This window comes from Poecilia reticulata, linkage group LG14 (genome assembly GCF_000633615.1).
Source record: "Poecilia reticulata strain Guanapo linkage group LG14, Guppy_female_1.0+MT, whole genome shotgun sequence".
NCBI classification, from domain to species: Eukaryota; Metazoa; Chordata; class Actinopteri; order Cyprinodontiformes; family Poeciliidae; genus Poecilia; species Poecilia reticulata.
This window is the reverse complement of record NC_024344.1, coordinates 14,416,222-14,433,595: the sequence shown is the minus strand read 5'-3', so window position 1 is coordinate 14,433,595 and position 17,374 is coordinate 14,416,222. Positions and strand designations below refer to the sequence as shown.

The 17,374-nt window shown below is 41.6% G+C and overlaps 1 protein-coding gene across 6 annotated transcripts in view; it reads right to left on the bottom strand.

Moving 5' to 3' along the window:
* Positions 1-1,881: 1,881 nt before the first annotated feature.
* The window catches only part of clcn3 (chloride channel 3), a 37,884-nt gene continuing 22,391 nt past the window's right edge, over positions 1,882-17,374 (bottom strand). For 3 of the 6 annotated variants that reach the window (XM_008427922.2, XM_008427924.2, XM_008427923.2), the window contains 11 exons: positions 16,261-16,448; positions 15,762-15,884; positions 14,789-14,995; positions 14,587-14,667; positions 14,249-14,501; positions 13,769-14,061; positions 13,482-13,668; positions 12,174-12,572; positions 11,382-11,598; positions 9,902-9,977; positions 1,882-4,602 (listed from right to left, as the gene is read on the bottom strand). In XM_008427922.2, the coding sequence (XP_008426144.1) occupies positions 4,411-4,602; positions 9,902-9,977; positions 11,382-11,598; positions 12,174-12,572; positions 13,482-13,668; positions 13,769-14,061; positions 14,249-14,501; positions 14,587-14,667; positions 14,789-14,995; positions 15,762-15,884; positions 16,261-16,448 (2,216 nt within the window). In that variant the 3' untranslated portion in view covers positions 1,882-4,410. Of the gene's footprint in view, positions 4,603-7,718; positions 7,757-9,901; positions 9,978-11,381; positions 11,599-12,173; positions 12,573-13,481; positions 13,669-13,768; positions 14,062-14,248; positions 14,502-14,586; positions 14,668-14,788; positions 14,996-15,761; positions 15,885-16,260; positions 16,449-17,374 lie in introns of all 6 variants that reach the window. The other 3 variants (XM_008427926.2, XM_008427928.2, XM_008427927.2) reach the window with 2 other exon arrangements.

Here is a 17,374-nt window from a genome sequence, read left to right as displayed (position 1 = left end):
AATCAACCATGGAGGTCCAAAGAAAGACAGACCTTCAATCAACCATGGAGGTCCAATGAAAAATGACTCTATATCAAAGCTGCAGTGGGTAAAATTCATATATATTTTTTATTTCATGTTGGTTGTACGGGCTGCACAGTGGTGCAATTGGTAACACTGTTGCCTTGCAACAAGAAGGTCCTGGGTTCAAGTCCTGAGTCTTTCTGCGTGGAAACAGAGAATCTGGGAAAATTCCTCCAGCTCTGCTACTGTCCGGTAACAACCAATCAGAACCAAATGGCGTGTCTTAGCACATTCAATGCATTACACCACTGCTAGTGAGATCTGTAGTACAGGAGAGAACAAGAGTGAGGGGTCTTCTTGTACAAATTTTCAGGCTAAGTCAACAATTTTCTCAGAACTCCCTACTGCAGTCTTGCAAAAACTAAAATAGAAATACATAAGTTTGTATTTCTACCCATATCAGAACTTTGCATTGAGTTCCATTCACTTTAGTGGTTGTGATTATACCTAACCCAGACATTTTCCCTTACTCTAACCTACACTAGTTGCAAAGCAACAGTGTTACCAACTGCGCAGCCCACACAACCAATGCAGAAAAAAATTTTCTTAATGAATTTTACCTATTGCAGCTTTGATATAGAAAAGTTTGAAAAAGTGTTTGTAATGCTGTTTTGATTTAATTTACTAACCTTAACTAAAACTTAATTCACACTAAGCGTTACTCAAAACGCGGCGGTGAGGCAAGTCTTCAATTTAATTCATAGTGGTACTAAGTCTTATTTGAGTTAATGAAACTTACAGAAACGCTGATAAGAAAAAAGATGGACAATTTCATGAAAACTGTCTTTTTTTGTTTCATTATTCGAGAATTTTAGGTTTTACAACTAAAATATTGCTGTTTACATTGTTGGACCAGGAATATTAGTCTTTATGCTTTTTTTAAATTTTTTTTTAGAGAAAATAGGATGCGTCGTGTGGCAGTGGGCTCCCACAGACCCCCTGCGGCTTTCCCAACATCAACTCCTGTTCTCGGTTTCCTTCAAAAGGCAGAAAAAAAAAAAAGGTTAAAAAAAAATCTTTTAAAGGAAAGGCACCAAAAGAGAAAACGTAGATTAGTCCTAAACCCCAACATTATTACTGAAGAAATGCATCCAAAAACATTTATTTCTCTAAAAACCAGCCCTACATCTGAGCTGGAACACAATAATTGAAAGACGCATTTGTCCTTCCATAAGGACTGTCTCTATACACAATCAGTGGAGTTCAGCAGAAAATAATCTCTTTGGATGAGGAGTATTACTGTTTGTTGAGCGGCAACTTAATTGAAATGAACGCTGTGCCTCTAAAAGCACCGTAGGTCAAAATCTGTACTAGAAAGAATCACCGTTCAGTCGTAATTCAGTGGCGTTTATAGATTTTAAAACAACGCTGATTAAACTGAGTCTTAATAATGAATTAAGGGATATTTAGAGAATGAAACCAAGTAAAGGTTATGTACTCGGATGATAAAAATATTAGAAAATTGAGATCTTGGAAATAAATCCAATCTTCTCATAGCTGAATGTTTTCACCTTAAAAATGATTTCATGCAACAAACCAACAAAAAGCAAAAATATTGAACCGTGAATCATATTCATTACATTTCATAACTATTGGACATGTTGCTCTGTCATGAGATCCCAACAAAATGTATTTTTAATGTTTTTTTAAGGGCTAGGAGTACTACAAGGCACTGTATTAAGCTCAGAAATCTTAAATAATTTCAGACTTCTATATTTACTGTGAAAGACTTAAATATATTAATCTTCAGTTGTTGCAGAAATGACAGGATGTGAAGTCTGTTCAAGTTCAGCCGACAGCATCACACAGACTCATCTGTGCAATTTCAATATTTTCTCCTTTTAATTTAAAACAAGTTTATTTTTCTTTACATATTCTCTGTTCTTATTGTACAATCAAACAATGTAATCATACATAAAATTCTTCAGAATAATAATTCACAACTGTATCGACACTACCCATAAATTATAAAATAAAGGAGAACATCGGGTTCAGTATGAAATACAATGTTAGGCAACACCACTGGTTGACAAAGATGATGCTCTGCTCCCCGCTGAACCACAGGAGGACAGTCACCGCAACGCAAAGACGCACACAGATCCACAGTCACACCCCTCACACACACACACACACACACACACTCTCCACTCTATATGTGCTACTGCTTATCCGCGGTCTCCTCCCTTCATAATTTCCAATTGAAATGTCAGGTGTGCGAGGACAAAGAACGAAAAGAAAGGAAGCAACGCCTGACGATCTCCCATCAGGCACTTCAGAGGCGTGGCGAGACCAGAGGAGCACAAAGAACGCCTGCCGGGGGGCGGCAGCAGACACCCGTTCAGATTTAGAGGAGCGGAAAGCAAAAGCAGCGAATCAGGCTGCAGGTTAGACAGTTTTTAAGACAGTCGGCTGTAGGATCACACTTTAGGGGACTGTTTATAAATCAGTTATTGTTTTGCCAAAACTTAGACAAAATATGTTTGGTAGTTTTTACACAATTTAGATCTGGTTTCAAAGAACGACACAATTATTATTCTTTATATTAAAAAAATGTAAGCAAAAACAAACTAGGGGTCAAATGACTTGAGAGCTAAAGCAGCTCAGATGTTCCTGGTTACAAGGTGGAAAACATTTCAGCAATGCAAGAAATCACTCTCATACATACGTAGTAGTAGATTTTAAGCATTTTTTTCTATTAACTGTCTCATTTTGACTTACAAATAACCAAAACCCAAATTTTACTTTCTCAGACAGTTAGAATATCATGCAAGTCCAATAAAACAAGTGATTTTAGATTAATATTATACATTTATAGGGAGCACTGCTGGGTTGATCCTCCGAGTCCTGCAGTCACTGAGGGTGAGTCTCAAAATGTTTTCACTGAAGAAGCTGGATTTTTATAGAGGGCTGTATCCATGACAACTGCTGGAAAGTTGAGTGGAAGAAAAAAAGTTGCTCCATTTCAGATAAGACAATTTTTCAATTATTAAACAAGTCTCTCAAAACCCTAACCAAGTTCACAAAAGTTGACATACTTTTGTGTATGATTTCAATTCTATAATAAATGTTTTATTGATACGATTTAATGTTACAATTGTCTGCAAATCTCATTTCTTTTAAAAGTTTTTTTTTTAAGTGTGTGCTATAAATAGTCAAAATTAGCTAAAGTAAATGCCTGAAATCACACCATGTGTAAAGACTCTCACATGCATGTTTACATTTTTTTTGGAATCACTGAAATAAATACATTTTTTCAGGGATTTTGTAATCTATTCAGATTACAACATTTGTAATTTGAAGTTTGTGGCCCGTTTTAAAGAAAAGTAAAAAAGGAATCACTCTTACTGTAACAAATTCAACCAATCAAAACAGACCAATTCTGATGCTTCAAGCTGATTGGCTGCAGTGAGATCAGGTGTTTTTAAATGCAAGTGTGAAAAAAACCCTCATATCGAGTAGCATGGTTTTCATCTGACAGTTTTCATTTTATACTTCAACTACGCACACACGCACTCACACGCACACACACAAAACCTGCCTTCATAATTAATGGACTCACACACAGACTCGCACACTAGTGGCTCAAAAATGAAAACATCCAAACTTTTCACTTTCTTCTCTTCATTCCTTCTGAACGGGAACATTTTTGTTCTTGAAATAAAGTACCGACTCTATCTCAGCGCATCTCTTCCTGGGTTTACTCACACACACACCCACACACGCACGAAGGGAGACCGATATTAAAGCCAACTCGTGTAGCTGGGGTGCAGTTCCGATCGTGACCTGGCTGGAATGTGGAGGCGCTGCAGACACGCATACTTCACAGGTAAACAACGTGTTATTTTTTTTGTTTGTTTCTGGAGGACGGACAGGTCAGAGGTGTGTGTTTGCATGTGTGTGTTTTTATGGAGGGGAGGTGAGGGCGCAGGAAGTATCGAGGTCCCATCATCGCATCCCTCGTCTGCGGTTCATTCTGACCTTTTGACCCCCACGGGACAGGAGGGCAGGCGCAGCAAGAGTGCAAACAGGGTAACGTTTCAGGTCAGCGCACGTGTGTGTGTGTGTGTGTTTTAGTGTGTTTGGAGACAGCATGCATGTTTCAAGTGTCTGAGTGCAAAAAAAAAGTGTGTGTGTGTGTGTGTAAAAAGTGCCTTCAACACGTGACCGTTTTCTGTCCTCAGCAGCCAGACGACAATATCAATGTTTTTATTGTCGCTTTTCTCCTGGTGGCCCAAAAGTCTCTGGGGGGCCACAGAGAGTCATTCAGTGAGGCTCGGGGGCCTGCAAAGCTGAATGTTAAAGGAAATAAAACAAACCAAAAAAAAAAAAAAAAATGGTGTCCGGATGTCAGAGATTGGAGCCGTTCAGGAGGCACACCTCCTCCTCTTCCTCCTCCTCCTCCTCCTCGCTACATCCTCCTCCCCCCCAGCCGTCCTGGAAGGAGCGGATCAGTTGAACATGATGGACTCTGGATCTTGGTTTGCCATTTGAGCCATGTGACGAAGGATATCTTTTTTTGTGATAATACCAAGAAGCCGCCTGCAGGGGGAGACAGAGGGAACAGAAACATTAACAGAGACGCGAGGAAGTGCTTCAACTCTACATCTACGACGAAAACCTCGCGTTTTTGTTGGCCTTTACAAGAGCGGGATTTTTAATTTTTTTTTATTTTTTGTTGTTGTTAGTTTGTTTGGATATGTAATCAGAATCGGTGCCAACAAAAAAACGAGTCCCAGAGGAGATTAGGGCCAGCAGGAGGGAGAGTAACTGCAGGAAAAGAGCGGGTCAGAAGCAGCGCCCGCTTCAGACGGAGGAGTCACTTCAGAAGATCTGGAGCCTACGGAGAGGAGACCGGAAGTACTGGACGGCAGTTAGACCAGCAGGAAGCCGGGAGAAGCCGCCATCAGGAGGCAAAAACGACAAGCTGGGAGTTTTATTAAAACATGTCAGCTTTCCAAGCCGCTTCAAACATCAAGCTAATCTTTATCCCAAACGTGTTTTCGATATAACGTAAACTTTTGAACGGACTGTGTAAAAGAAATGTTCCAGTTTATCAGTCCCAGCACAGCAACATGGATTTATCCTTTAAATGGGAAAAACTCTTCAAGCAGTGACAATTATTGCCGTAACATATATTTTAGTCCGACAGCAAAAGATTAAATTATGTACACCCCTTGAATTTTTCAAAATTTTTTAATGTTAAAAATGTATGTATTGGCTTAATTTTTGTAAAGCCAATACACGCCCAAAGTGAAACATGGTGGGTCATTTCTGACGCCAACAATCAGAAAAAAGTAGTGGTTTGATTCTAACCTTTTTGGGGGTATTTTGCAGCGTTTGTGGATATTCAACTAACGATGTTTACAAAAGTGTAAACATCTATGAGATTTCTTTTCTTGATTTTTACCCATCCCTCAACTATGTGTTTTAATTTACGAGTTTTATTTGCACCAGTGTGAGCTGGGCCAGCAGGTGGCAATAATAAAGGAGTAAAATGATTCAGAGCATATTTAATCATTCTTCATAAATTGCTTTTTAACATTTCTTCTTTATCATTTCCAGCATGACTGAAGCCTAAAGGTGGCAGAAACATTCCAAGTTGATGTAGAAAACGCTACATTATTTCAGTCTTTTCTTTTTAGTTCAAATTCAAAACAAAACAGACTACGACGTCATACATTCCCCCCCCCCCAAGTTTCTGTTCTCCAAATTATCCATTAGTGATATTTTCAACAGGAACGTTGAGGCGTGAAGATAAAAGTTATGATAAACTGGAACAATCACTTTAGTGTGACTCATTACTGTTTTTAGCAGATCTGTAACCAATTCAGACTCCTGCAACATGACTGCCCCTCCCCCCCCTCTCATCTGTACTGCTGAGACGTTAACTACCCAACGCTTCACTGCTTGAAGAGATTTCCTGCTGACTGGAGCGCCCCGGCTGAGCTGCTTAATAACCGTCGTGAGCTCAAACATCAGAAATGATCATGGAGTGCGCTCTGATTTGAGGCCAGGCGAAGAGGAAGCCAGCTGCCTGCTGCAGAGAGCAGTTTGTCTGAAACCCTAGAAGGGAAGTGGAGCTTATTGGCAGGTGAGGAGAAGTGAAAATGTGACCCCCAGGTCTGAGTGAGAGGAGCGAGGACGACCTGTGGTTGGTGTGGGTGCTACGGACAGAGAGAGAGGCGCTGGCTGAACACCTGACACGGGTCAGACCGAGTGCTGCTGTCATGATCAGAGAGCACCAGGTGAGGTGAAGGGAGGTGAACACGGTGTTCCCACTAACACCAGCAGCGTCCAGCCAGGGTTGAAGTAACCCGACGTTCTGTTACCGTGTTGAAATGTTCTGGATTTAACACTAAGCAACGATCCGGTTGGACTCATCAGGCATGTTTGCACGATTTAAATCCAATGATGAAACGTAAACAAATTTAGGCCAACTTGTTTGCTAATCATGTGAATCCAGTGCGTCACAATTTCAACTAGAGATGCACCGAGAAATCACTTTTCAGCTCGATCGGCCCTGATTGGCTAAACTCAAAGATCTGTTCTTTTTCCGATTAGTTAACACACCACTCCACTCTTCAGTGTGGAAGCTGTTACTGAAGACTCGGAGGTAGCCATTTTTAGGACCAGCTAGGGCTGGGGGATATGGCTGAAAAACATACCATGGTATAAACATTTTGCATCAGTCGGTATTGTTAATTATTGGACGATATGGCTGAAAACTGTATCACGATATAAGCGTTTGGTATAGATAATTATTGATCAGGGTTTTTTTTTCCCCTTTCTTAAATATCTGAAATAATGCAAAACATATTGCTATTGATTTATTGTCCAGTCGTAGGATCAGTTATATTAAGCCATTTCAGACTTGTCTTTTCTCATGACCAGTCTGAGAAAAGAGAGCAAGCATTTAAGCAGATAATGGGAAGGCTGGAAACAGTACAGCAGAGTTTAATGCTTTTGAGTCTCGAAACTCCAGCTGCATTTGGAAATGTTAGTCTTCCTTTTTTTTCCTTAATCCCAAGATTAAGGAAAAAAGTCTACTCTCTAAGGAATGCACACACCAATTGCTAATAGAATATTCTAATGTAATCTCATAACGCTAACCGTAATAATTTAGTTTCTCATACAGTCAATTTCTGTTCAGCTTTGTGTCCGAATGCATATAAAGAACAGCCACAGGGAAGCTGGGGAAACGATCTGAATTCAGTTTTTAAATCTTCCTGTATTATTTTTTCCTAAAAGTTGACTTGGGTATTAGCAGGCTAGCAGCACTGCATAAAAATCGGGCGTTAGCATTCGGTGCATCTCCAGTTTTAAGTGCACAGATTGAACAGCTTCTGCTTTATTCTTAGGCTCTGACTTTAGAAATCTGTTGAAAGAAGGCAGGACTCTGCTGGCTCATGGAAACACTGGCAGGTTAAAGCATGGGAGCGGGTTTTATCCCACGTCGTCACCACACACCGACTAGCTAAGCTACAGCTACTGGCACCACTCCACCACACGCACTACAACTACGAGCTGAGGGGAATGTGGGTGTGAATCACATCTCTACAGGTCGATTTCCTCCTGGAATTATAAAACCACCCTCCAACTTAGAGTGATAAGTAAAATAATGGTGGTCCGCTTTCCCAGGGCGGCTAACTACTCGCCAAGTCGTTGTTTGGGCCGCGGGTCAGACGCCGTCACTCTGGGGGAGCCGGGGGGTAAAACGGAGGAGTCAACACCATAAATAACAACAGAAAACAACAAAAAAAAAAGAGGGGAAAAAAAGCAGTTGTTAATGGAGAGAGAAATCTTTTGGTGAGTGAACTTGAGAATGAAATGAGTGGCTACTGCTGCGATGAGACGATGTGAGACACACAACAGGCATCGTGACTGCAAACATACAGAGGAGGGTCATCTCTGATTGGTCAGAATCCTAAAGGCATAAATGATTTCTGCAGTTTAGCCCAAAAATATTCACACCCACAGACGGATTGTTTTACTTTTAAAATCTAAGGTGAACGTTTAGTTTGCCGATGGCTTCGTTTTGGCCTCCAGAGCCAAGTGACAACAGCAAAGCAGGATTTAATCACAAATCCGTCATCGATTGCAAAAGAAGTGTTAGTTTGAACATCTTCCTCATTAACATGTTATTTTTCTATAAGAGCAACACGTTATCCCCCGTTTTACTGGTTTTGTCACTTGTTTGGAACCAGCCAGATAAAACCAGTTTGCCAAACAAAAAATCCACTTCAGTTTAAGTGTGAATAATTTTGGACAAAGTGACTGAATATCTGTGAAAATGCAGAATGAGGAATGATTTGTTGAGGTGCTAGCATGAAGCGGCTGAGGGAGCACTAAGCAGAACTACAGCTGGTACAGATGCAGTTTAATGGGATGAGCTGCACTATGGGACTTTACAGACCCCCTTTCAGACATGCAAACCTCTGTGGTAGCGCCTTCATTTAAGAGCTTAAAGAAGTTCAATGTTGAGGTTCTAGATCTCCGATTTCAGCAGAGCAATGTCTTCAAGACCTACATTTGTCGTCTCTTCGTCAAAACCAAGATCTTGATTGCATATTGTAAGTATGATTAAAATATTGTAAAATCAAGGTATAATTAGTTGTGCACAGCTCGCAAAACTATGTCAAGTGCTGAACATGTAAAAAGTCTGGATTTTTCCACCTTTTTTTTCTCCAATTTTTACAGGTTTTCATAGTGAAAGAGAGATTTGGCTACAATAAGACAATGAGAGCAGCTGAAACAGCAGCTGTTAAGTTTTAAAACGATCAAAGCACTGATAAGCTTATGAGGCAGACCAGAAGAGTTTTCTCCTCATGCAAACGATTAAAAATTTGATGCAAAATAAATGATCAACAAGTCGTATGAAAACAGAGAGAAAACTTGCTAGCATTAGTCTAGCAAACCGTCCCATAAGAAAACATTGTAAAAAAGCAGTTTACTGTAGACAGCAGCTGCACTTCCATTACAAATGTGCGCAAATCTTTGTATCCTGCCAACACAATTTTGCCATTATGGTTTTTTTCCATTTAGTAAGACATCAAGTTAAAATGTTGGATGTATTTTTTAGCTGGAGATGCATCTTTTGCTACAAATTATTAAGCATTCACAAAAGGAACGCCATGCTATTGCGATTTAAGGCAATAAAATATTAGTTGTTTTTTTCTACTTAAAACATAACATTCTCATTTTTTATGCATTTCTAATATTGTATAAAATAAGCTGAAGTAGTTAAAAGAAAAATCTGCTGAATGTGCTCATTTTTCTTGTACGATTAATCGACAAATCACAAAAATAAATGGGCAGAATAATCAATCACTAAAATAATCAGTTGCAGCCATAAAAGTTTGTCTAGGAATTTGACAAACTAAGCAGCGCGGTTCGAACAAACATGAGAGGAAGCTGGACAAGTGGCGGCACACCTACAGGAAGTTACAAAGATCGTGTCTGAAAGGGGCTCCAGCGTGATGAAGGTGACAGTTCCCACTCAGGTCCACCGTTACAGGACCAACAAAACTCCACAGAGGCTTTTTAACGTGTGATGGGCTCCAAAACTGCAACAACTACAAGCGATGAAGATGGCAGCCAGAGGCCCGCTAACTGGGAGATGTTTCTTCATGAGTTTGAAATCCACAACAAACCAAACCCACCAACAACAGAGCGTGTGAAATCAAGAGGAAAGAGAGAGGAGTCTTGATGTTAAAGTCGGGGAACTGTCAACAGTTTTCCACAGCACTTTCCATGCATCCCCTTCTAACAGTCGTGGCCCAAGAGACAGGTGTGACAGTGTGGAGGGGGGGGAGGGGAGTAAAGGGGCGGGGCTAGTCACCAGGGGCTGCGTCTGCTGCTTGAGCTCCTCCAGATGCTCTAATATATTCTTCTTTGTGATGATGCCCAACACATTCCTGAAACACACACCCGTTACTCGGTACACTGCCCACAACAACAACAACAACAACAATACAACAGCAGAGACACAAAGAGAACAAACAGCAGCAGCACAAATCATACAAATAAGTAACAGAAACAAAATGAGGTTAAAGTAAAATGTGCACTGAAAATTACACAACTGAATTTAAACAAACCACAAAAAAGTGACTTTTCATTTGTGATAATGAAGTATTAATAAATGGTGATGAATCGCGGTGATATTTTAGATTTTTCTGTCAATAAAACCAATAAGACCAAAACCAGCAGACTGACGTAAGTCAATGAATGGACAATAAAGGTTATTTCCACTATTTATTGTACCAGTTCACAACAGAAGCTCTGCTGTAAAACAGCAAGTATGCCGTTTTCTTTTGAACTATCTTGATTTCTTTTAATTTTTTCCTCTTTAAAAAATTAAATAATCCTTGTAATTTGAGAAAACGGTAAACGGAGCCAATTCATTTCTATTTCCATGCAATTTAGTTTTGCTTCTTCCATCTACCTAAAACGAATATCGTAACAAGGCTCAGCAAAAATGCATTTCATACATTTTTTACATTTATATTCATAAAAAACAAAAATCCACACCTCAATTCCTACATAACCATGCACTACTTTGTGTTGATTTATCAAATTAAAACCCTTTGAACTTTGAGGTTATAATTTCACAAAGGGGTAAGAATACTTTGTCACTGTAAGAATTGAAAGACATTTGTTTTGGTCTTTTTCTAAAGAATTATTGACAATAAAAGTACAAAATATCACCAACTTATGATTGAAAACTAAAGTAAAATGCTAAAAAAAAAAAAATGAACAGAAAAAAAAACACTGCTGCTCTGTTCCTCTCACAGTTATCACAGCAAACAGAACTCATCTGATAAATGAACTATAATCAAGCACAACGTCTTCCCACCAGCAGAGAGCGCTCTGCAAAACCAACTCCTTCAAAACGTGGACGATGATAAATAAAACGCTGGTAGTTCCGGTCGTTGAAAGAACAGCCAGAACATTCTTACATCTCGACCACGTTGTTTTGGGGTTTGTTTGTTTTTTATTCATGTCGCACAGCAACAAGTTTCACCAACTCTTTTGTCCCAAAACGTCACCTGTTGTGTTTGTGTAGTTAGTTTTTAGTCAGCAGCTCGAGGATTTTGCCTGTTACTGCTCAGTGAGGGGATTAAGGGAGTGCAGCACAGCAGTTAGGCTGAGCCATGCAGAACCTGAGAGGCCATGCAGCACCAGGCGGTGAGTACATGTGCTTCATGGGACACAGAGCCAAACCCTGACTGGTTAAGCAATCCTCCAGGCAGTGGGAGGGAGCGTGGGATGGGGAGATACCCCCCAGCCCCCTTGCTCTTCGCCAGCTGTGTCCTACTTACCCGTTGTGAGTGACCAGACACTGCCTGAGCCCCAGCTTCCTGAAAATGTCTACCACAATCTCCATCGGGGTGTGGTCGGTGACGGTGAAGGGGCTCATGTCCAGGATGGAGCGCAGCTTGAGGGGCCGGGGGCTGTCGGCTGGCAGGGTGGGTGCATGCTGGGTGAAGTACACCCGCGAGTTCAACATGATGCCCTCCTGCTTGCGGCGAGCGTTTTCTGTCAGGAGGAAATAAAAATAGATTTAGAGCTTCATGTTTTGTCCCAATTTGGTTATTCAGGGTTTCACCTAATCAAATTTAAGACTTTTAAAGACCATTTTGAATGAAATTTAAAGACCTGGGCCATGACGGAAAAGCATTAAAGAAAATCTCATATAGATTCTCAGCTGTATTTCCCCTCAAAGATAACGACAAATTATATTTCAACTTTGTAAAAAAGATGCCACTGGGTTGTAAATAAATTTGGACTTGAACCATGATAGACCCAAGCTGACCAGCTAGTAAGGGTATATTAGCAGCTAGTTAGCGGTAGCATGAACAGAATGTCAAAGATGACAGAGAAGTCTCGAGACAAAAAAAATATTTCCTTAAATAGTCCTGCTGCAGCAAAATTCAAGACCTGGATATAAAGGTATTTAAGACCATCTTACATTTTTAAAAAAATTAATTTAGGACATTTTGAGGCGTTAATTTATATACATCAATTTCAGACTTTTTAAGGATGCACAAACACCCTGTTATTTTAATATTTTAACATTTTCTTTAACTTATTATCTTCTTCTGCGGTTTTACCTATAGCAATAGTGATGTCCCTGCGCAGAGCGAACCCCACCAGTCTCTGAGACTCCTTGGACACGATCACTGGGAAACCATTATAACTGGTTTCATTGATGACGCCCTGCAGCTCCTCGACCGTCAGGTCATCCTGCGTCAGCACCGCCAGCGGCGGGTCGCTGCTCCGGGGCCTCATCACGTCTCTGGCCAGCGTGGTGTGTGTGAACTCCTCCTTGGCGTCCAGGAAGGGGTATCCGTTCAGACGGATGTGGGCCTCGTAGATTCCCTCGCGGCCGAACGCGTCGCCCACCCATTTGCTGGTCATGACGGCGGCCATGAGGGGGACGATGTACTCCAGGCCGCCGGTCAGTTCGAAGACGATGACCACCAGGGAGACAGTCATACGGGTCACGCCACCTATGGGGCAGAGGACGCACTCTTAACAGCCTAATCTAATAGAAATACAACCTTTACATACGAAGAGAATATAACTTTATCACTGTGACTTAAACTCTCATTAAGCTGCTTTTAGACTGAGTTTATAATGTGGCAAAATTTAAAGAAGTTCAAGTTTTATTAATTTTCCAACACTATGTAATTATGCACAAGAATAGAGTTGGGCTGCATTCACACAGTAGGTTTTATTTTCTGAAATCAAAACAGTTTTTTTTTGTTTGTTTGTTTTGCATAGTTGTTCATACAACTGACTGACTCACAGCTTTTACATTTCTGTGTGAACGGTTCTGGACCCCAAAGCCACGTCCCACAGCAGCGCGTTATAATAACGGATGCTGCCGTCTATGGAGCGGCTATAAAGTTTATCCAACACAAGTCAGAACCAGCAGTGGTTAAATGGTGATAGGAAGCACTTCACTGGAACACATTTCATTCATAATGTCATAATTCAGATTCTTTTCAGCCATTGTTTATGTCTGGTACGGCTTCTTCTGGCGCAAAATGATGATGCATATCAATGACGTAAAAGTCAGAGTAAATGGGACACGACTGCACCTACTGCAGTTGTGGAATAAATTGTATCCAATCTCGTTCCAAATATGGAAGTGGCACATATCTGATTTTTTTTGAGGTTGAAAATATCGGAATTGGGTCGTTCAGACTGAAGAGTCGGATATGGGACGCATACGGGCAGAAATATCCAATTTGCATTCACCTGCTGTGTGAACATAGCCTTAGATCACTTAAACCATCTCTAATACATAAAACTTAAAAGGAATCTTTCCTTTGCAATATTAACTTTAAAAAAAGGCGGTGTAAATCTGGCAGCGGTCCACCGACGTACAAGGTTTTAACTCTTGGGTTACCCACCCAAACACGCTGCGGCCCCCACCATCGCGTAGAGGCCCGGAGTGATGCAGTCGGCTCCGACCTCGCACCACTCTTTGAACAGGAACCAGTCGTGGTGGTAATACGCCAGCTGCTCCATGGCGATGCCGACAATTCGCCCTGCGATTGCTCCAATGGCCATGCTGGGGATGAACAAGCCCGACGGTACCTGAAGGACGAGACGCAGTGAGGGGGTTCAGGTGACGCTACGGGTTCAGGCCGGGAAAAACATCGGCTTGCTTTAGGGAAAACATTCTGCAACGGATCACCTTCAGTCCAAACGTGAATATAGTCATGATGATTTTAAAGATGAGCGCCAGGCAGAGCTGCCACATGGCTGAGTAGACGCCCGGCTCCGCCGGCTGGTTGGGGTTGTCCGTGTAAGCGGTGCTGCCGTTCATCTGGCTGCGGTACTGGCACAGCTGGGAGGATTCCAGCGGGCCGCAGTCGGTGAACAGCTCTTTGATCAGCTCACTGGTGTTCTGACGGGTATAGGGGTTGGGGAAAGCAACCACCGCTGTTATGGCGGCCACCAGGATCACCTCCAACACCGGGTACTTCCCTAAAGAGAGAGACAACAGCGTCAGAGTAGAAAACATATAAAAACTCTTCACATCGTCTGAAGTCTAAACCTTCTGGGTTTAGAGAAAAACTGGTTTGAGGTGACCTGTGGCATTTTAAGGCCTTAATTAAAAAAAAAAAATTGCCTTCAGACTATTGAAGGATGCATAGACACCATGTCAACACACCAAAGCGCGTGGACTTGCGTCTCCGGCACCAGGCGATGTTGGCTCGGATGAAGAAGGCGCCCCAGAGTCCTCCGAACACCCCCAGAAGGATGAATGGGATGAGCTCAAAGAGGTACCAGGGAGTGTGGTACTCCACGTAGAACAGCACCAGGCGGCTGTTACCGAAGGGGTTGATGGAGCGCAGCACGAAGGCTGCCACCAGGGCAGCGAAGAAGGAGCGCCACAGGGTCTTCAGAGGGAAGTAGTAGCTCACCTGCAGGAAGAGAGCCCAGTGTGGAGGGTTCAAGTTTGGCCTCGGGATTGAAAAGCAGAAAAACGACACTGAGGAGCTGACCTACCTCTTCCAAGCTGAACAGAACTCCTCCAATCGGTGCTCCGAAAGCTACAGAGACCCCAGCAGCCGATGCAGCCGACAGAACCTGAGAGAGTTGAACTCGTAAGTTTCTACGCACCACAAATCTGGAACAAACTACCAGAAAACTGCAAAGATGCTGAAACTCTGAGTTCCTTTAAATCAAAGCTAAACGTCTGCTCCCTCACCTCTCGCTTCTTGGCCTCGTTCTTGCTGTACTTGGGGAAGAGGTAGGAGAAGATGTTCCCGCAGCAGCAGGCCACATGGACCAGGGGGCCCTCCTTCCCCAGGCTGAGCCCCGACGCCACCGCCAGCACCAGAGTGATGGTCTTAATCATCAGGGTCCACTTGCCCAAGTAGCCCCGGATGATGAACCCACTCAGGATTGTCTTGATCTGTGTGCAGAGAAGAGCAGGGTGGGAGAAGAGAAGCTGATCATTTTGGTTTTGCATTTCACTGCTACTACCGTGGTAAACTTAATTAAAACACAAACTCAAAAGAAAAAAGAAAAACAAACTAGTAGAAGAAAACTGTTATTTCAGAGTTTTCTGCAGGTTTCAACAAGTCAAACTTAAGACTTCAAGACCTTTTTTTAATACCATCGTCAATGAAATTTAAGACCTCATAAGACAATAAACGTAAGGGATGGATGGGAGGACTTGCTGCTTTGTGCTTCTCACACTGCATACAGGTCTACAGCTTTGAGCCCCGTGGTCCCAACGTTAAAAGTTCTTTTGAACCCAGTCTTGTACGGGTTGGCGAAAAAAAACGTCATCCAGCCAACTGGAGAAAAATTTTCACTTTCTCATGACATATGACAAAAAGCTAGCTTTCCAGCAAAGGTAAACTAACAGCTAGTTACCAATAGCTGCAACTACCTCAATTAACAGAAAAATCAAGTAAAAGGTCCTGCCACAACAAACTTAAGACTTGTGATTTGCACTAAAAAAAATCTTTTAAGACCTTATTTTAGACACACAAATTTATTACTTTTTAAGGACCCTGAATTATCACCCACACAAAACAACCTAATGTGGGAAACACTAAGAGACGTGCTCATAAAAACCTCCCCAACTTGCTTCAACTTAAGAAAAATAGGTAACTGTGCAGGGGAAAGTCTGAACCGTGTTTTCGTAAAGAGATTCATACTGTTCTCCTCACCTCTGGGATTCCTGAGCCGCAGGCATACGGAGCAAAAACCTTGACCAGACAGACGGCCAGGAAGGCGAAGGACAGAGCCCAGTAGATGTACATGAAGTAGTTCATGATGTAAGAGCCGGGGCCCTGAAGCGAGAGGGGTCATGACCTGAAAACGCTTTCACCACATGCACACAGTTGTACAGAAAAACAATCTCCACTGCAGGGTTCAAATCTCAGTGTGAAAAGCTTTTTAATAGTTAAATATGAAAAGAAAATCTTAAGCAGGTAATTAACTTTAAAACTCCACTGTGACGGAGTGAATCTTCACATTTTGAAAGATTTGCTATGATAGCAAAGCTGAACTGAGCAAACATGTACTGAGTATGGTGAGACTTTCAGCTGCTTCCATTCACTACTTGTAAAAATGGAATGATATTTAAAACGATATATATAAGATATATATTTAAGACGCATAAATTATACATTTTTGGTATAAAAGAAGACCGGTCCGTCAGTCTACCTCGGCCTGTCCCAATATTAGTTCGGCCCAGCTCTTCCACTGAGGACACTTGTCCCTCTCAGCGAAGGTGGTCTCATTGGACGTCCAGCAGCACTGCTCGTGGTTGAACCACATGGCGCTCAGACAAACACCTTCCTTCAGGTCATTCATCCAATCAGCAGCAATGTCAATCAGGCCAGCCAAAGCACCTGGCGGAGGGACAGAAACAGGAAGGAGGAAGTCGGGAGAGAAGACGGAGGCAGGGAGACAGAAAGCGGGACAAGGGGAAAAAATAAAAAGAGGAATGATGTGAAAGTTTGCCTGTTTGTAATCCAGACACAGGCTACAAAAAATGATCTGCGACTCAAAATCCTCCTGACGTTTACAGCGGACAGTCTTTGGTTTAACATGACGTTGCACTAGATTCAGTGATTTTCTGAAACTGTTCCATAGCTTTAGCTGTTAAAGCCTCGTGTATGATGAATACTATTACCACTAATCCTTCAAGAAATAAAAACATTTCACCAGAGTCCGCAGCGTTTGTACGCAAACTACTGAATAATTTTTCCACATTTTGTCATATTGCAGCCACAAACTTCAATTCAATTTCATTGGGACTTTTGGTGGTTCACCAACAGAAAGTACAGCGTAAATATACAGTAAAAAGAAAACGACACATGGTTTTCAAAATCCTTAAGAAAAAAAAAATTCTCAAAACGTTTATGTTTAACCCCGTTTACTCCTTGGACAACGGAATACAATCCAATTCAGTCAATTTCCTTCTGAAATCATGTAATAAAGGAGTAATCTCATGAATCCAGCCGTCATGTGAGCAACACCAAAAATCATCATGCAGAACAAGGAACACGAGTTTTAAAAAGAAGAAAAGAAGCAAACATCTCAGCTTCTAGACGTGCAAAGCTAGTAGACATACCATCGTGGAAAATTTCTGACTTGGAGGGGTGAATACAAATGAACGCCACACTTTTCAGATTTTTATTTGTCAAACATTTGTTTTAAAACCATGTATCATTTTCTTTTGACTTTAAAATTACGCTATTGTACAGTCTTTAAAATTCAATTTTGAGGAATAAACAACCTGCTGCGACAAAATGTAATTCATATTTTTGTAATG